The 21,356-nt window shown below is 44.8% G+C and overlaps 1 protein-coding gene across 1 annotated transcript in view; it reads left to right on the forward strand.

The window, feature by feature from the left end:
• LOC115326026 (luciferin 4-monooxygenase) overlaps nt 1-21,356 on the forward strand; it is a 112,443-nt gene that overhangs the window by 43,319 nt on the left and 47,768 nt on the right. The window contains 3 exon segments of the mRNA XM_042291635.1: nt 16,691-16,755; nt 16,897-17,098; nt 17,207-17,310. Of these exon segments, the coding sequence (XP_042147569.1) occupies nt 16,691-16,755; nt 16,897-17,098; nt 17,207-17,310 (371 nt within the window).

Raw genomic sequence — 21,356 nt, forward strand, 5'->3', positions numbered from 1 at the left:
AATGCCTTTCCGTTGAAACACAAGAGAATACTTCGAGGAAAGAGGCAGCATCTCAAGCCAACACCAGAATAATATGTTCTAGACCGTGACGATGACGACGACGAGGAGACTCCTATGGCCGAGCCCACAGAGATTTCTAGCCAACCGTCACCACCATTTTCACCATAAACACACCGACCGCCTCAAGCTCTACCACCCCACAGCATGGACAACAGGTCCGCAGGGCAGCTAGACGGCGTTACCCCCCGGGGAGATTGAGCTACGATGAAAGCTTTCATCAAGTGCCGTAAACTTGTGAACTTCGTCTCCAATTCAAACGGGAAAGATGTATCAGATATGTGGCGTCATCAGACGTCACTGATGGCTTGATTTTACACCAGGATGCATGGGCCATATGACGTCACTGCTGGCTTGATTTTACATTAGGGGCTATGGTATAAAAGAGGAAGTCCGTCGCGGTATGAAACAGATTATATGCGTGATCACTGCTGGCACGCGAGTCAGACAGCAAGCTTCTAAGGTGCTCTTTAGGCACACGATGAACGTCATTATTGTCATTTGATAAGTTCCGTCGTGGAACTCATTGTCCGAAACGTGAATTCAAATATTTGTCGACGGATTGATTGTTGACGAGCTTATACGTCCGAGTTACACAGTGATCATGTCCAATGTTGAGCTGGGTTCGGTTGATAGCTTGGGCACCGCAAATTCATCACTGCGAAAAGGCGGAGAGCTTTCGATGGAAAAGAGGTACGAAAAATATCCGCTATATCTTGAAATATTTGTACCGAAGAGCAGGCTTTGCCTTTCTACGCTCGTGCACTACTTTTGTTTTGGCACACTAAACGATATGCAATTAGTAAAATTTCAATTTATTGAAGCCGAAAGTTAATTTCATGGTCCCTTCAAAGTGCCTTTTCACACTCAAGTCAGCTCGAGGTGGGAGGGACGACGACGAAGCGCTCGTTCTAACGGACCTGTTTTTCCTAGCTCCGCCCACCGTTACTAGATCAACTCAGTTATGGAACTTCCTATAGACGCTGTACATTGGAGGGGGTCCGAAACGGTGTCCGATTTTTTTTTTCGCAGCTAGGTGGCGCTGCCGGCGCATTGTTCCACACGTTTTCCTCTACATCTGCTCCGCGGCTGCTTGCGAGTCCCGACTCCTCTCGAGGTTCAGCATGGTTTTTGGTTCATTTTTGCTCTTTCCCCTGTAAAAATTACAATTTGAGCATGAAACGCGCTACGACTGTTTTGGCATACGCTTTGCATTATTGTAAAATGCTGCTGCCTTAGCTGTGCTGACAGCGTGAAGTGTTTCGCACAACCCAAATTCGTCGGCGCAACAATCCGGTGGCTACAATCAGGGCATGTTTGTACATACTGTAATGCGGAGGGCAAGTTCGTCTGCTCCTTGCGCAGGGGGTAACGGTGACGTCAGAACGCCGAGCCCTGATTGGCTGATCGCGACCCCCTATTAAGCGTCGTCTGCTCCTTTGCATTGTCGTCTGCTCGCAACGTCGCCTGCACCTGTTTTACCTTTCCTGCGATTTTCGAAAGTGCCAGGTTCACAAAACGATCTTACGCCAAAAATAAGCGTAAGGCAAAACTTGATAACAAATTTGTGTTCACGAAATCGTAAGCTTTGCGCAGGTTACGACGAAATCCTACGACAGCTCCGAAGCCGTCTTACGCACTTCTTACGATCAAATCAGCATGGCCGACAGCGTCACGGTCGCAACGACCAACCGACGTTGATATTTCCTCGTGCGCTACTCACGCGTCCCGACTTCAAACAGCAAGAAAAAAGTAAAAACTACTTGAAACAGACCACAACAAACAAGAACGCTGGATCCACAAACACCCGGGAAATGCTTCAACGGCCACGATTCCACCGACAACGATCAAGCGAGCTCGGCAGATAGGCTTAGCAGGCACTCCGACTCGGCGACCGTCTGCACACTACCGGCTGGCGTGCTGAATGAAATATGCCCGCGCGACCCTTGTGAACCCTTCCCGTCTTATACTTTGATCGCTGACCACAATTTTAGATTAAGAGGTCAATCTCTTCCTCTTGTCATCTCCTTGTTTTCCGAGGCAACGGTGACTCTCGCCGGTGAAAAAGCGGTGAATCTCCCAACAGACGCAGGAAACGCAAAGCATACGACGTTAACTGCGCCAACCCGCCGACGCCGTTAAAGAGTGAGGAGTCTCGTCGCACACGAAAGGAGGTAAAAAGAATTTTGGAGGGAACTTGCGGACACTAACACGCTCACTCTTGGTTCTTAGCAAACAAACCTCGGCGCCTCGGGACACCTCGCCAGTGAGTCCTTTGAGTTCCCTCCTTGATGCGCGTCTGCTAGTTGTTTGAGAAAAACAACGTACCGCTCGAGTTATTTTGTCTGCCTTCTCTTAAAGGAGAAGTCGACTTCGCTCCGAAAGTCGCAGGAAAGGTAAGACAGACGCAGACGACGTTGCGAGCAGAGGACGTTGCAAAGGAGCAGACGACGTTGAGATAGGGGGTCGCGATCAGCCAATCAGGGCTCGGCGTTCTGACGTCACCGCTACCTCCTTTCTGATGCGCAGAAGACGAAAATGAGCCCACTTGCGAGGCGTATAGTAGATGTGCCGATGACTACCAACTGCAGCAGAAACAATTTGAAAGTCGCCTGCTACTGTCAGAAAAAGCGCCACGAACATCCGGAAGCTGAGTAGGCCAGATGAAACGGCCACAAGGGCGCCGTCAATGACGATGATAGCGAGTATTAATGCGGAGCTCGCGTCCTCTAACAGGCGCCACGCAGAGACTCCCCCCCCCCCCCCTCCCCCCCGGAGCGGAGTTCCAGAAATGAGTTAGTTCTAATAGCGTTGGCTCCGCCGAGAAATATTTATAAAGCCGAGTTCAAAAGGCACTCGCGCCCCGAGAAACTGCCTCATGGATCAAGGGGAACCCTTCGTCACCCTCCGACCCTCGATTTTGGATCTGGGAAGGAGCAGTTTGGTGAATATAAAACCCGAGACTATGAACACCTTGCTAAACCTAACGTGTCAAATACGAGGCGCGGAATGCTGCCTCAGGCTGCCGCTACAGGGACAACCGCAACCACGGCGGGCCCATCCACGGAAGGCCTTCAAGTTATACTGGACCAGAATGCCCTCGGCAAATTGAAAGAATTTGGAGTTGCGAGGAAAGATATCGGAAGGACCTTAGTAAGCATCTTGACCTACCTCGCTAGCGCACAGCATGGAAAAGGCGCGCAACCAGCCGCAGCAGAAAAGGTGAACTCAAGCCTTGGGCAAGAATATCCCATGCTAACTCGAGCAGCACAATTGACAAAGACGCCACTAAAAAGCCAGAATGCTAAACTTGACAGGACAGAAGCCGCCCCCTTGGCGAAAATTATGTAGGACAACTCCTAAACACCAGTCCAGAGCAGGCGTCACTGGAAACGCTCGCTAACGTCGGTCGAAGAACCAGAGGAGAAAGCCGCTGGGATGTTTATCGACTAGAAGCTAGAGAGTAAAACTACCTAAGCATGGTCCTTAAGCCGGTATACAAGGAAGCAGTAAATGGCTTCAAAGCCAGGGACATAAGGCCAGCCTCGGAAACGGCGGGAGTCGAAAGCCAATAGAATTTCAAAATCCAGTATCAGTAGAAAACCAACACTCTTACGCTCACTACACAAGAAGAAAGCACGGCAGAAAAGCTGCTACGGCTTAAGGCAATAGAAAAAAAACGGCAAGCAGTATACAGTTTGCCCCTACAGAGCAAAGGAGAAGAACAAGATCCCCGGTGTCTTATACCCCCGGGGGACAACAGCGAAGACACACCAGAGACGCTGCTCGCAGACATCAACTGCGACAAGGCAAGGATTATCGCCACCCGACTGATGGGTAAAGGCACTAGTGCGCTGGTAGTTACCTTCGAAGGTAACAAACTGCCCAAGAGGGTCGTCTTCTGCCAAGCCATCATGATTGTGAAAGAACACTGCCCGCGCCCGATCGTGTGCTTTAGCTGCCACGAGCTCCGACATAAGGCGGATGTCTGCCCTCGCAAGGAACAAAGGTGCGGTCGGTGCGGGAACGTGCACGACGAAGAAATGGACGAGTGCGACCGGGAACCAAAATGTCGTAACTGCGACGGCCCACATCCGGCCACCAGTAACGACTGTCCAAAAAGAAGAATTCCAGAGAAGAAGAAGATGACACCCAAACCTCCTGCGCAACGTTAAGAAGGTTACGCTGCAGATGCCAAGTCCACCACGGAGCGACCCAAGGCATCAGAGAAAAACGATCAAGACGAGCTTCCCACATGAATACGGGACTGGGAGAAACCTACCCAACGACAACCGCGAAGCCAGCTGTCGTCGGACTTCGACGCCGAAAAAGAAATGAATGAGCTCAAAAATGAGGTACATATTAGCTTCAAGATGATCTTCGAGGTCATTAAAGAGATCAAGAAGGAGCTGGCATTGCTGCGTCATGGGAAGTAGCGCCTCTAGCAGTACAGGACAGGCCACCACAGAACAGAACATACCCGCATTGTCCAATGGAATTGCTACACATTTTCAACCAAAAGTGCAGTGCAGAGGTTGAGATTCGAGAGACAGCCGCAGCCGAAGGGGACCCGATTGTCATAGCCGGGGACTTCAACGCTCGACCCAAAGATTGGGGGTGCTCCAACAGCACGAGAAAAGGCCGGCAAGTTAAACACGCAATGAAAACTGTGGGCCTTACATTTCCCAACGAGCGGGAGCCAAGGCAAGGATTAGAACGCACAGTAGGCAAAAGGACTCCACCCCGTACCTCTCCTGCGCCACTGCAAGCCTAGTGCTCGACTGGTCAACGTGGAGAGACAACCTTGACAGTGATCACTTTCCGGTAGAAATGAAGATTCACCACGGAAAACGCATCAGTGGCAAAGAACCAAGACCAGTAGTGAAATGGAGTGGTTTTAGGGAGCTGCTTGAGACAGAGGACAGCCAAGACGTCGAGGAGTGCATTCGTATGGCTCTGAGCGCAGCGAAGACCAAAGTTCTAGTAAAGGCTGGAGCCCTACACCAGACAATCACCTGCTAAACCTCTGGGCCAGGCGTCTACAAGCACTGCAGTGGTACCAAAAGAACAGGACGCTACATATTAAAATTATGTTGAAACGAGCCGCAGCGAAAGCGGGGCAGTACTCTAAACAACTCGGGCGCGAGAGGCGGAATACCCCTTTCGGGTCCTTTAACGCACGAAACGGGCTGGGAAGAGCTTGGAGAACTTACAAGGAACTGAACGGAGCAAAACGCAATACAAGAAACGTTGTGCAGAACCTGGCCCTCTAACTCAATATCAGCGAGGCAGGGATGGCGATTAGAGCTGGAGAATTGTTCTTTCCCCAACTAAGTACATTCCAGCCGTCAATTAGCACCCCCACAGGAGCCCCCGTCTACAGGAGTGGGACAGTTAGCTCAGCAAAGCCCACAGGGAACTAAGTTTGAAAGACTACTAGAACAAAATGAAGTCATCGGCCAGTGGCTAACAGACGTTCGCGCCAAATTACAGGCTGTCGAAAAGCGCTTAGAAACACAAACTAACAAAGGATATGATATAATGGCGAAACTTGATAATCAGGGCAAAACCGTTGAAGGGATAGAGACATCCTTAAACAGTCTTTCCATGCAACAGGACGAGATACTTTCAAGACTGGGTAGCCTTGAAAAAACCAATTCAGGGTCTGTAGAAAGGGACTAGTGAATTGGAGGGAGAGATTGCCAAAAGGGATGTGGAAATAAAGAAACTGAAAACCGCAGTGGACAAGGCTGAACAATATTCTAGACGAGAGAATGTTGAAATTCACGGAATCACTCAGCAGCCAAATGAGGATGCAATGAAAGTGATTAAGGAAATAGCCGTAAAATTACAATTTCCCGAACTAACAGATGAACCATTCTGCGCACTCACTACAATAACAGATGAAGTCGTTGAGGCACTTCACATGCTTAGAGCTAAGGAAGGGGAAACAACTCCTTTGTTGGTTAAGTTCACGGAAAGAAAAATTAGAGACATCTGGATTCAGAAAAGAGTGGCACTGAGGAACGAACACATTTATATCAATAAAAACTTGACAAGGCGAAGCAGGAATTTGTTATCGCAGGCTAAAAACCGTGCTAAAAAATTCCTACAAGTTTGTGTGGACCAGAAACCGGAAGATTTTTGTACGCCATAAGGAAGGTTCAGCTGTTATTCATATCGAGCACGAAAGTGACTTAGAAAAAATTTGGTAATCATGGAGAGTTCGTTTGGTTCCTTTAAACTCTGGGATTTGCCCACAAAACGAGTCTCAAGGGAAGAGGAATTCGGTGAAATAAAGTTAAACTTTCTGCACATAAATTTGAGGAGTTTAAACAAACACTGGGATCAGCTTATGGTGCTGTTATCAGAAAGATTATCTTCCTTGGACGTGCTTATTTTAACTGAGATTAATGTAGAAGAAACAGTATGCAAAACGTTCACCTTGGATGCCCTTTTTATATATTATCTATGCCGAGAAAAAAAAGGGTGGTGGACTAATTATGTTTCTTGAGAAGTGTATATCGGATAGTCTTGACATTTCATTGGAACATTCAGAAGCATGTGTTGTGTCCATCCACAAAAGCATCTTCTCTGACGTTGTCTGTGCTGTGTATAGGCCAACGAGCTCCAAGGTTAATCTGTTCATCGAAGAATTGTCCGCTTTATTTAGTAAATACAATAACATTAAATATTTCGTTCACGCCGGTGATATTAATATTGATGTTTCCAAGGAGGCTAAATACTAAGTCACGAGTTCTCTTGACACTCTCTCTTCTTTTGGGCTAGAAATTGTAATACATGACATCACTAGAGATGAATATTATGGCGATAAAATTCCTAGAACGTGTACAGATCGTTTAGTTACCAGAGTCAGTAACTTGCATATGCTATCTGGCGTCATCAAAGAAAAAGTTGCGGTTCATTACTTTACTGCATTGCTGATATGGGGTGAAAGGCAGACTGACTGTTTAGTGGGAAGTGACGGGTGGAGAATAATTTCAGATAACAGTAAAATTGACCATTTAATTAGGGCATATGATTGGAATTTGTTACTATCCCTGTACCACATTTCAGCATATAATACTGTAGTAGACATACTTCAGAATGTATATCAAAAATCGAAAAGGGAAATAAAAATCAGGCAGCGAAGACCAGAAAATGTGTGGATTACCGAAGAAATTTTAGAATCATGTCACACTAAGGACAGGAAGAGATGTGAATTGAAACCTGATGACGTGCTTTTAAAGAAGGAGTTTTGTAAAGTGCGCAATAAAGGAACAGCTAAAATTCGATTGGCAAAAAGGGAGCATTACTTCACCAAATTTAGCCAGTCGGTAAAAATCTCAGCGGCAACATGGAATCTTGTCAGTCAGTTAATTATTGGAAGGACGAAAATAAATATTAACGATTATACAATCAAGAAGCATTTCCCTGAGGCTGATGACTACACTATGTTAGCGGACTCTTTTAATAGTTCTTTTATCAGTGGCGTTAAAAATTTAAGAGAGAAAATTAAAACAGTAGAAACAAAACAATTACGATCCCAAGTTCAGGAAAACACCCGGCATACTTGCCTCCAATGTGTGAGGATGATCTTGTAACATTCATAACTTCTATGTCTATAATAAAGTCACCAGGTATAGACGAAATCCGCGTGCGAGATTTACGTTGCAATATAGATAACCTAAAACAAGTATTACAGAAAATAATTAACGGTTCCCTTACTACAGGAAAACTTCCAAAATAACTAAAAGCTGCAGCTATTAGGCCTTTTATCAAGGCAATAATAAAAAGGATTTAGGGAGTTACCAACCGATATCAATGTTGCCAGTAATTTCACATATCGTGGAAAAATGGGTTCATATAAATATTAATAACTTCTGTGAAAAATTTCCTCTTATTACTGATTCGCAGTATGGCTTTTGAAAAAAAATAATAGCACAACAGCACTTTTGGAGGTTTTTTAGGACTGCATCAACGACACATTAAATAACAATAAAATTGCTCTGGCCTTTTTCCTATATTTATCGAAAGCTCTCGATAGCATCGATCATACGTTACTTTTAGAAAATCTTAAAGGAATGGGCTTTAAAGCACCAGTTCATGATTGTTTCCATGACTACCTGACTGAGATTTTAATTGGTGAAAATAGAAAATTGTGTAAGTGATAAAACTCGGGTTCAGTGCGGTGCACCTTGGTGCACCGCACCAACAACGGGCCCAAAGTGCGGTGCACTTTGGGCCCGTTGCTGATTAATGTTTACTTAAATGAGTTAAGTCTTTTGCCGCTACAGTCTAGAATCTTTTTATATGCAGACGATACGGTTCTGCTATTACCATATGCCATATACGAAAACGCAATTACAATATTTCAAAAGGACGTGGACATGTTATTGCTGTGGTTTTCTGGCAATATTATTTCAGTAAATAACAACAAAACGAAACTTATGTTTGTTTGTTTGTTTATTTTATTTTTGACACAACTGTCAGGGAGGTTGGGACAAAAGGCGAAAACGAATCACCTGACTAGGTCCCCAACCCCCTTTACAGCACTCAGCAGCAGGGCACAGGAAATCAATCAAAAACAGCATAAATAAAAAATAAAACAATATCTGAGAAGATAAAAATATGACACTCAAAAAATGTACAATCTATTTTGATGTGAACTATACTAGGAATACACACTAGGCACATTGAAGTATACCGTAAGGTATTTTTTGAAAAGAAACACGGACGCTATTGTCTGGGCTAATTCGAATACACAATAATTTCTGTTAAGAAGATCGGGTATCTGGTAGGATATTTTTTGTGTACCGTAATTAGTTCTTATTTTAGGTTTTGAAAACCTAAAATAAGAACTAAAATAAGAACTGTTTTCGTAATCCCCATACGACGGTCATTTATTTAAATTCAGGGCAAGGCAACTCTTGCAAAAAGTATAGCACTTCCATACGAACAGTCTGTAAAGTACTTAGGCATATTTTTTGAAGAACATATTTTATGGAACCCTCACATAGAATTTATTTAAGAAAGGCTGTGCGTAGTATCAGCCTATCTATACCGGTTAAAGAGCGTCTGTGCTATAAATGTTCGTAAAACTGTTTTTATGGCCTTAGGAGGGTCGATCTTGCGATACGGTACTACTCTTTTTGGTCAATGTACAGGAAATAAAAAAAAAACTAGGAATAGATCGACTACTTAAACAGATTGTGAGTAACGTTGCGTACGGAACCAGATATGATAACCTAGTAATAGATATGAAAATGAATAAACTAAATATAATGTTTTTTTTAAACTTTATGAATATGTAATATTAACACGGCATTACTACAATAAGAACTCGAACATTGTGGTAAAAAAAAAAATCCGAGATGCACGGAAAGGTACGTAATACCCATAATATTTACGAACTACGGAAAGAGAATAAAACGGCATTATATCCCTTCCCTTTTCAATAAAATACCCTATAATTTGTTTAGTATATCATCCATGCGAACGGCAAAGAAAGCTCTTTAAACGTGGTGTCTAGAGTATAAAATCTGATTTCCTTTTTGTTTATGTGTTTTTTCCTGAGTCATTTCTGTGTTATCCGATGTTGATGTTCAATTGTTTATTATTATGGTATGTTTCACGTGAGGTCGTACGGTGTTTAGAATTTTTTAGTATTTCATTGTTCAGCAATTTGTTTGATTTTCATATGGAGAAAAGTTTCATTTACATGGCGCCAATATTGCTGTGTTTTACAATTCTGTTTCATTTTTTTATTGATAGTGCTACTTGTAATACTCTGTTCTATTCATTTTATTTGCAAAGATTTTGGCCTGCCTGGTCCCACGGACAAGCAATCTTTTTTGCTTTTGTGGGTCAGTTACTGTAAGTGTTTTTTCGAAGGAATAAAAAAAAAGACATTATTCTTATTATTCTTATTATTGGTCTAACCGCACGATCACCAGATTGGCCGAACTGGTCACCAGATTGACCGACCTGGTCACCAGATTGGCCGAACTAGTCACCAGATTGGCCGAACTGGTCACCAGATTTGCCGAACTGGTCCAGCTGGTTACCAGTTTGGCCCCTCTTTCTCACTTTTTATTGGCTTTCTCACTTTGATTATTGGCTTTCAAATAACTACGACATGATCGAGCGTTTACTTTTTACTGAGAGATTCCTCCCCTGAGCCATTCAAAGTACTCTCAAAGGTATGACATTGCTAGAAAAAAATCAACATGCTGGGACTATGTTTTATTGATTAGGCGGTCACCGAGAAATTCCGTACGTTCAAAACAACCTGTATAAAAGATGAAACGCAGAGCTCGGAAGTAGTGATCGGGTTAGTGTGCTGTTGTATTAAAGTTTGTATGTGCCCAATGTATGTTCAGCTGATGCTTGTAGTAGGCGTATTGTGCCAACATTCGTGTGTAATAAAGATCTCCAAAACACAGTGGTGGCGTGAACAAATGAAAATATTTTTTGTCGAACCAATGTGATAAGTTAACCAGTGTAGCCAGTTCAACCACCATGACCAGTTCAACCATCATGACCAGTTCAACCGCCATGACCATTCAACCAGTGTGACCAGTTCGAACCACCTTGACCAGTTCAACCATTATGAAACTGGTCAAACTGGAGCAATAACCAAGTTTCAAACTGGTACCAGTTTGAACTGGTCTTTCCAATAGGGACGATAGCCTCAGCTTGCTTTATGAGGAGGTGCTGGCGGAAAAAGACAAACAAGACCCACGGCTTGTGGTCGCCCTGGACATACGCAAGGCGTTTGATTCAGTGCCGCAGTGGGCAGTCGTCCGGGAGACGGAGGCATGCGGCATCTATGGAAGAACTCTGAACTTTATACGGGACTTCCTGCGAGACAGGAGTTTCCAGGTGAAGATCGGAGGCACTATGGACCCAGAAACGCCGATTAAAAGAAGAGTGCCGCAGGGGGCAGTTTTATCGCCGACCCTTTCCACTGTGGTAATGGCGGGTCTCCCGGCTCGGCTTCGAGTCATCCAAGGGCTGGGATTCACTATTTCTGCGGATGTGACGCTCTGAACCCGAGGGGGATCCCTGAGGGAACAAGAAAACACGATGCAGCGGGGCATAGATGAAGTAGCCATCTACCTGGTAGAGGTGGGCGTGGAAGCGTCATCAGAGAAAACGCAATATATGATGGTCGCTCGCCCTAAAGACCACAGGAAAGGAATATGATTCTCATTACGGCTAGAACTGAACGAACAAGAAATCGGTAAAAAGTCACATATCAGAATTTTTGGAGTCACCTTCGATTGGACTTCAAGAAACACGAGATGGATCCCGGAGATGGAAAAGGCGTGCGCTCAGAGTATCAAGCTCATAAAGAAAACAACAAGTAATTCCTGGGGAGCGGATGAGAAGGCTCTGCGTATCTTCAGAGAGGCTCTTTTGACGTCATGAGCACTGTAGAGTTGTAACTGACTGAATCTCAACCAGACGCCGTGGAAGAAACTCGAGATACTTAACAACCGATCCAGGCGAGTAGTCACGGGCCTTTCCAAATGCTCGCGGCTCGAAATGCTAGAAAAGGAAGCACAAATGAGCAACATAAAATACAGGGCCTAAACCTAAGCAATCGCTCAGTTTCAAAGGCTAGAGCGCACTAAACATGGATGTAGGTTCCTGCAAGACCTGGGATACAAGGCAAGGGACAAGCCGCCATTAGAAGAGGCGCTACCTCCGGGGCGGGACTCGATGATAACTGATTATTGGCCATTACCTCAAGTTCTCAACCGAGGGAAGAGTGCTAGAGCGGCAAAGATGCACGCTGCATGGTGCGAAAAGAGTGCGCCAAACGAAAACGTGCGGTACACCGACGCTTCAAAGAACGGTGACAAAGTGACATCGGCCTGTTGCGACAGGAGAGGCAGGACACTAACCGAATCACTACCGTCTGGCACGACGGTGAGGGAGACCGAATTGAAGGTGATATTGGCGGCGGCCGAGGACATTGCAGGAAAGAGCTCGACAGCACCTCACGCTAGAATTTTTACAGACTCGCAAGCAGCGATTAACGCAACACGCAGCAGCAAACAAAAGGGCCGAACAATAAAAAAAAAAAACAAGAAAGTGGCGTCGCAGCTTCGCACATGGGGCATTTACCTGATCATCACATGGCTTCCCGGGCACGGGAAAATCCCGGAAATGAGAGGGCACACAGGGCCGCAGCGGAATAAATATTTCACAGCTCCGCGACTGGCCCGACCTCTCGATCTGAAACGAAACGCACGGTAGACCCCGAACAACAGGCTGAGCTTGCCAGGCAGGCGAGGAAGGCCTACCTCAGAGGGTTGCTACCGTCACAAGAAGACAACATACCAACGAGCTATACCAGATGGGAAGCTGTCCGAATCCGACAGAACAGGACCGGAACAGCATTCACACCGGCCAAACAAGCGACCTTAGGGCTCGTCGACCTCGAGGGCTCCAGATGCAATGCCTGCGCCGGAAACAACACAGCCACACTACGCCACCTCCTCTGGGACTGTGCAGACCTGGAACGGCTGAGGAAGAAAGCGATTCAATCTCTTCGGGAAGAGGAAAGACCGCCCACGCTCGAGGAGTGGCCCGACCCCAAGGAACACCGCAGCACAGGAAAGCAATCCTCGATTCCCTGATGGGCTACATCAGGGAGACGGGGACCCATCCCCACATTTAATTATTTTTTTTTACATGATTCTTTCTTTTAACCCCTTAAGCCCCCAGGTCCTCCCCCGTTTCCTGCCTCAGGCCACCCCACTAACACAGCCGAACCACTGATCTTATCAATAAACATAATTCAACAACAATAATTCTCAAGGTGGCGTGCTTGTGGCTTTTGTTAGGCACCATCACCAATTTACCACGACCGTTAACCTTCAAGGTGTGTAGATATCGTGTTATTTGCAGACACGTTTAAGCTTCGCGTAAGAAAGTATATAATGTTAGATAGGGTCCTCGTCTATCTGCTTAGGCTAAAACTTGTAAACGAGTTACATACTTGAATTATGTAACTTTAGGGAAATAACATATAATGCTCCGGTCCCACTTGAGTGGCATACGGAAGCAACCGACACGGACAAACCTCAAACTCGTACAGCATGCATAAAATGGTATCTCTGTAAGGCTTGCGAACCCTCGTGCTTACTTCACGAGCACCAAGAGCCAAAGGCAGCTTGGCGTGCTTTTTGCATTGTCTTGAGGATTATCGATGTTTGTTGCTTCTGTTCGTCGCTCAAGCAAAATTCGAGCTTAAGTTAATATATATATATATAATGTTTTAATGTTCTTGCCCACTCTGCTTACAAAATGCAGAGTAGAAACTTGTCATTCGTATAGGCGGGACTTTGTATTGCTCAGTCGGGAACCAACTGGGGTTGAGGGGGCAAGTTACAAAACTGGAGGCTTTTATGGCGTTACAATTGCAATCTATTCTCATACATAATCTCTTGTCAGTCTCGTACGTTTCCAGTGTCCTTCAGTACGCCATGCTAAAAATGTCAAAGAACAAGTTACAAGTAAACTTACAGCTCTCGCTTTCAACCTCTTTTTAAGTATAATACGTTGTCCGTGGGTGTAAATACGCAAGTGAAATATTACAGCCTAAACAATTTAGCTGATGCTGTCGCAGTCACTTAGTGAAGAAATAAACCTTGGGGCAATCCATAAACCTTAGCGCTCCATGGAGCCCGTTTTTTCTTTTTCTTCGTGCCCACGTACATGCGCCCGTAAGTACCCGTATATTCATTTCTGTTGCAGTTGGCAGCGTCACAGCACATTGCACGTAGTACACGTTAGATACGTGCCAGAAAAAAAAAAGTCGCATGAGTGACAACAAAAGCCACAGGTGGGCTGAAGTCAGTCAGGGTTTACAAGTAAAGCAAACAACAGCCAGCGCAGCTGTGCTCTTGTGGCTGCGCTATGGATCGCGTGTCGTCTTTTTGATTGGCATATATCCAGCGTTCTCGCCACTATATGGTTTTTCCAACTCGAGCTTTGTGAGTTCAATCTTCCCCTCCCATTGTTGTCCAAACGTCGCGCCCAGAGACAGGTCACAGTAATGTGGAAGGGACATCAACAAACTTAAATACAATTCCGTCTCTATTAGAGGAAAACGCCCTTGTGTTGGGCACTGGAGTCTCTTTTACGCCCTCAAAATCCACAACCTAGGATGGCAGCCTGCATTCTAGAACGAGTTATCCACTCGCCATTTCCTGACTTCGACGTCGGAGACTGTCATGCTTCCCAAATGATCCAGGAATGCTTGATGAAATGGTCAACCAAGATAATTGCTGTAAGTATGTAACCGACGCCTTTCTTGTGAACGTAAAAATAGAACGACATTGTAAGTGCCTCGAATTGAGAATAATTCGAGAATTTGTTAAAACACTGTAAACACCGGGACCTTTAGGTTAGTTAAAAGAAAAACTTGTAAAAGTGTGTCTCGTTTCCAAATACATTGAATGGTCACTGTGAACTGGGTGTGGCTCTAATTGTGAATAACAAACATGACCGTTGGCAAGGATCAATTAGAACAAAATGTAAAGTGCGCTTCACTTTAAGGCAAAGGGCGGAAATCATCAAGTACCAATTAATCTAGGCTTTGTTGAATGTGTCCGGAGTTAATTCGACGCCGTCTTTGTGTACACCTTGATGGCAGCTTTTATTCGTTACCTTTCCAACTCCGTTCTATCACCACACGGCTATACTTCGTTTCCTCTTATGTCAAGGCGCAGCCGACGCTACGAGGTAATCGAACCAATCAGCAGCATCAAAAGCGCAGCTCACAAGGCGTTTTGTGTTTATGATTGGATCAGCGATGAGCGACACATGCTGAAGCTTGAAAAAGACCATGAATGCGATATTTTGACGCGGTCTGATTTGTCAAATCAATGCGTAGCTTCGGGAGTGTTTAGATTGAAGCTGAAACGAAGAATAGTTTTCATCAATGGAAACCCCGCTCCCACTACCTTTTATTTTACTATGTCTCTTTCCAAAAATGTATTATTATATTGCTTCAAATAACGACTCACGTTTCTCGGTCCATATTTTAGATCGGGGAGCGTCGATCCTCACTTTAAAATAGGCCTACCTCGCTGCAAAACCTCGGCGTACATTGACTCCTTCATTCCTAAAACGCACGTTGATTGGAACCGCCTTTCAGCATCCTTAGTAAATATAATTTAATTCAAGTTGTCTCAAATAATTTCTCCTTTTAAGATCAATTTGGCTCAACTGTTGTTTTATTTTGTGTTTTTGCTTCCCAGTACTAGTGAATTGTTGGTCTTTGGTCTTTTTTATGCGTATTCCTATTTATTTTGTTTATACCCACACCCCTTTGTAATGTCCTCCGGGCCCTGAGGGTGTTAAAATAAGAAAATTAAAACAGTATTGAATGCAATAAGACTGCGCTAATAATCATGCTACAGTCATATACGCCTTGCATCTGATGGCAGTTGGGTACCGTGCCTTCAAATTACACTTACGGTTCGTGCCGTTTTCTTGACGGAAAAAAGTCGTATGGAAACATGGAGGGAGGGAGCAGAGGAGGCGACATACCGGCTGAAGTCCGCCAAACTAGAAAATCCCCAGTAAAACATTTTGTCGTTTTGCCTTGCTGCATACCCGACCCGGAGAAATAACACGGAGCCAGCGGTTTAAAGAACAAGAAACTACATTTAATTGAACATCAATGAGACGATGAAGAAGACTAACAGAAAACCAACGAGCACCGCCGGGGCTTGAGTCCAGCCAGCGGCTGCCTGTGCGCCGCCTTTGACCCACCTTATCAAGGCAGCACACGCAATGTCCGCGTGGCCGGCTTAATTTCGCTGCCCCGCGGGAAAGTTCGCCACCTGTGCCCTGCAGTCTGGCAACTGGGCTGGGGAGCCGCCAGGGTGCCAACAAGCAGAAAGCAGAGGCCGCGGTCGGTGGAAACCAACAGGTAGAGGGGCTTAGAGCGATAAACTGGTATCCCTTTCACCAGGCAAAAGTGACCCCTACTTGGCAGCCGCCATGTTGTAGAATTTTGACAACTAGACACGTGACAGTGTGCAGTTGTGAAACTGAGTCGATATTTGTGTTGCGATCGCTGTAAAAAAAACATGATAAACTATTTTTTCAATACTGTTTAGCCCCAGAGATCAGAGTCTAGCTCCGATAAAAAACCAAAGTACAGCACCGCTGCTGACGGCATCTAGTGGAGGCATTGCGAAGCTGCCAGAGTTTTTGTCGTAAAACGACCTTTTGAACTTAAAACAAACGATGCATCAGTTTTCTCGTCGGTGCTTTTGTTAATGATCAACAAGGAACTATTTGTGCACGGAACGTAGTTAAAATCTAGGCGTTAAACAATAAGGTCATGTGTCTAGTGGTCAAAATTGGGCAACACGTCGTCGGCGTAATGGAGGTCACTTTCATCTCCCACTTTATCGCTCCAAGGCCCCCTATCTCGTTGGTGGGAACGAACCCAAGGGTGTCCGTTCCGTCCAAAGCATTCTTTGTTCGTTCTTTGTCATCGTTGGGAAAGTGTCCCTCCATACCAAAAGCTGTTGTGTAAAACAGAGAAACATTGTATGTCACTGAAAATAAAGCGCCACATAAACTAGGAATTCAATTACAGGTCAAGCGAGTCAGGCAAACAGCATCAATCTTGAAGGCAGAATCGACGCGAAGGGAATACTAATTGTACGTCTTTTTTTGGAATGTACAAAAACGACCTGGATGCTCTAAGTCGACCGGCCTGGACATGAATGCTTTAAGGCAAAACTTATGCCGCAGCCTTTGCATTTCACAAAGGCCCAATATAAGCCGTAATCTTCTTTCCAGGTTGATTCTCAGCAGACCATTACCGCCAATGATCTCTTGAAGAAGATACGAAAGTACGCTGTTGGATTTCAACACCATGGCTTGAAGCCTGGCTCGAGGGTATGCACCCATGTCCGTAACACCATCGAAAATATAGCCGCAGGACTGGCGGTTGTATTCGTAGGAGGGACACTTGTTATGGCGAAGACATCCTACGTTGCAAGTGAGTGTCAATTAGTCACTTGAACTATATGAATGGCGGTCGTATTTGTAAGCAAATTGCCAATGCGAGCCAGATTTTTATATGTCTAGCGTTTTCTTTTCTTTTCAGGAGAAGTAATATACACAATTCAAGACAGTGAATGTGATTACATTCTTACAGACAAGGATACAGCTCCTAGTATACTCAAAATTACCATGCCGTTAACCATTAAGGTAAGTGCGGTCGACATTTGACATGTATATTGTTGGAATGATGAAGATCGGCACGGGAAAGCTTTTCGCAATAAAGCGATGATGTGAACTGCATGAAATTCTAGATGCGAAATAATTTTTTTCATTTGTTTGAGGACCCCTTCAGTCGAGCTTCAACCTTCGCACTACAAATTTCAGTAGCAACCGGGTTACAATGAAAGGGAAGCTGGAGAGCGTTTCGCAAAAGAGAGTTAATGGTTGATTCTGACGTGTTCGTGCCTACTGAGTCCCAATATCGCAACCGTTGGACCCAAAGTAATCACCAAAAGCGAAAAAAGCGAAGAAAACAGAAGCGATCGCTGCAGCTGCACGCCATTGGCTAGCGACGCGTGACGCGCCACTACGTCATAAGAGGACCATCTCGATTCTCGCTTGCTCATTCGCTTGCGGAAGTAGCCGGGCACCGAGGCTTCTGCTCTTGTAAATCGGCTTAGGCTTCGGATTTTTTGAAATCTTTCGCTGGGTCCGAAAGAGAATGTGTCCAGACGACCCTTGATGTGACAAAGCACGCGTTCCAGCTGTTAGCAAAACAGAAAAATCAAAAATGACCCCTCGGTGTATTGAGCGCAGACACGAGGAACCGCTTGCGCGGACGCGACATTCCCGGCTTCATACGTTCAGGAACGTACTGACTGCTACTTATTGTAACGTAAAATGGTGACAATAAGCGGAGTGCTATTGACGGGGCGCGTCAAGCCGGATTAGCGTGACCCTCTCCAGAACAGTCGTCACAGGACAAGAATTCGGCACACATCGGCCTTTGTGCTTGCTGGCTGCTGGACAAGTGAGCGTGCAGGCTGCATTGTTCACCAAGGCTGAAGTGGTTTGAAGGGATAGTATAATCGGCCTCGGGCTATGCGAGAGCTTCCCCTCAGATGAGACGGGTGATGAGACAGGGTAGCAGTTTTGCTACCGCCATGTCCTTGCGTACTATGCGAGTAACTGTGCAGAAGGCCCACCCTTGTGATAGCGGTACCCCATGCTAGGCTTAGTTTGTTTGCCAAAAACTATTACGCCTTTACAGCTTTAAAAAAAAAGCGGATGTGTGTGCCCGACAGCCCTTAATTTGATGTCGAATTCGTCAAAGCTTCTTGGGCCTCTACATTCACATCTACCCAGATTTGTTGACTGCATCAGACCCCCACCAAGAAATATCATCGTCCGATCGCATTTCTACGGCATAAAGAACAATCGGATGACACAAACGTTATACGGAAAACACTGCGTAACTTGTAAAAGATGAACTCAATTCACAACAGAATGTCGCCTGCTTTGTATCTCCAGAAAGCCCTCCTGAGGAGAATATGAACATATGGAAGGAAAATTTAACAAAATTTATGTTTACATTTAAAATATGTTACCTCGAATAATATCAGCAACTGTAAAGAACAAAACAAAAAGACAATTATGTTGCACTGTGAAAGTCGCATGATGAAGTGCATGACCACTTATTAGAACAAGCCCTGCCTCCCAAGTGACTGGGTAACGGAGTAGATTAAAAACAAAAGAAAACAATCTTGGGCTACGCAAGATCGTTTTTGTTTGTTTCCCGGATTTTCCGGCCCGGAGTCGGTCACTTCAACGATACAAGAAACCAACACTAAAACACTAATGTAAGGCGGTTAACACAAAAGAGCCAATAGAGGTCCGCTAAACGCCTACGTGATTGCGGCTTTTCCAGGTCACTGCACAATTCTAATAACGTAATAGCTTTTTTTGTAAAACAGTTAACCTAAAATTGCCACCTAGTTTCGTTTCCTCTTTGCGTGTGCCTTTTAATGCGCTGCATTTCCTTTTTACCTCCAAAGATGGTCGGCAGAGTGTCGGGTTCAGACGAGCCTTCTTCAGACCCTAAATCATAAGTACATTGTTTTCACATGAGCCGTCCGAAACACGCTTCGAACAAAAAACGGTGTACTTGCTCAAACTCGTCTGTTTGCATAGCGGGAACCCACCCCTTTAAAACCTCGGTGTTGGAGTGGAAGAGGCGTTAAGCGGGAAGAACAACTGCGACGAGCGCTGTTCGTGAAAGCTTACCGCTACGCATGAGCACGGCATCGTGCAACAGCACGAGTAAGTTGGTTCGGTGCCACGAGAATTTTGAAAAGACGTGAACAAAAAAGAGAACAATCAACACGTCAGGCGATCGAGTTAATAGCACGACCGTTAAACGGATAAAAGCAAGCACTATGGAGCGCCAGAACGACGACGGCCCATAGAGTCAGTAGAGCAGCCCACGAGGGAAGCGCAGCCATTCGCGGCGGGGTCGGACCTTTTGTGACGTCGGCTGACGGGCTTCCTCCACTCTCCCTTTTCTCACTGCTTCGGGGAGGCCTGCTTCAACGTTACTTTGAAGGCGCTTTTCCGGTTAATCTCCGCAGAAAATAACCAAACGAATACGATATTCGTGATGGCTGACGACTAATTTTTTCCTCATATTTAAAACCGCTTCACCTTCCCTTTAATCTAACAAGGCTTTAATCTAACAAGATGTGTTTGTCTCTCTGTATCGCGCCTGAGATCAGTTGTGTCCGGTGATATCGAGCTAGATTCCGGTCACCCTAAGGATGTGAAAATAACAAATGGCAGATACGAATTTATTGCATCGGGGGCCGAGTTCCCATTCAGTTACACTCGAGAAAGGGCAATCCCTGCTTCTTGACACTATGGGTGTCATCAAAAACAATCATCAGTCAATTGAGAATAAGGCAAACGATTTCTGCAGCAGACTCAGTACCGTAGAACAAAATATATCCAACGTCGGCACCGTTCACCAGGAATTAAAAGCCATAAGGCGAATCGTCGACTCTCTTGTTAAAGAAAACGCCACTTTCGCGCTAGCGTGTCACTATCAGAAGACCGCTCTCGTAGAGATATCTTTTTCTTTTATGGAATCCACGATTCGTGGATTAAAACGTGGTTGATGTTTGAAGTAAAATTATGCGAAATGATTGAAAACAAAGCTTCACCTTGACATTTCCTCTGAAAGTGCTTTTCGTGCACATAAGTTTGGTCGTGTTTTTAGCGCCATCAAGTGTTCGTTTCTAAACAACGATTTCGCGGTACTAATATATTTTTTATTTTATTTTCGTAGACTTATCGAAACACGCAATGTCAGACAAATACTGACTGAGTTTGGTAAGACGAGTAACGAACCTTTTAAACTACACTATATAATGTTATATCTAAACAATTAGTGATATTTCTATTGTCCCAACGGTAACTGCTCTCGTGAACTACGACCCGACCACACTCCTAATAACACAATTCGCGACGATAAATTTACTAATAATTCCAAGGCATCATCATAATTATTAAAACAAAATAGTCACCATGATGGCCTCGCTAATTTTCTTAGTGAAATCCCAGTTTTACTTACTAATATCCGAAATGTCATTTGAACCCGTGACGATTTGGCGTCGCTAATAAATTCGTCATCTAGAGATATTGTAGTTTTGATCGAAACTTGGCTTTCTATTACAGTCCGCAACAGTGAGATCTGGAAGTGTGACGTGCACTTTTACTTTTATCGTTGTGACAGAACATCAAGAAGAAGGGGCGGGGATCTGCAAGCACTGAACGAATATCTTAAATCTTTTCATGTAAATGTTTCTGCCTCACTCGAATTTCTTTGTGTGCGACTACACTATGCACATAAAAGTGTCATCCTGTGCGTATGTTATCGACCGCCGACCGCCCTGCAAGTGTTTCGGAAGATTTACTTGATGTTTTGAATGCCATTTCTTCTTGATCCCCACCGACACCACTGTTTCTCTTGGGCAATTTCAACCTTCCGCACATTGATTGGTCCGGAGCTTTTCCCTTGCCGCTGGCAACCTTTCGCCCTATTTAGACGTTCTTAACTTTTGTTCTGATTTTAGCTTATATCAGTTTGTGACTGAGCCTACGTGAATAACCAATTCAACTTCCAATGCATTATACCTTATTCTTACTACTACTTTGTATTTTATAGCTGCTATTACAAATTTAAAAGGCACCAGTGAACA

The sequence above is a fragment of the Ixodes scapularis genome, unplaced genomic scaffold (assembly GCF_016920785.2).
Source record: "Ixodes scapularis isolate PalLabHiFi unplaced genomic scaffold, ASM1692078v2 PGA_scaffold2__306_contigs__length_199485367, whole genome shotgun sequence".
NCBI lineage: Eukaryota > Metazoa > Arthropoda > Arachnida > Ixodida > Ixodidae > Ixodes > Ixodes scapularis.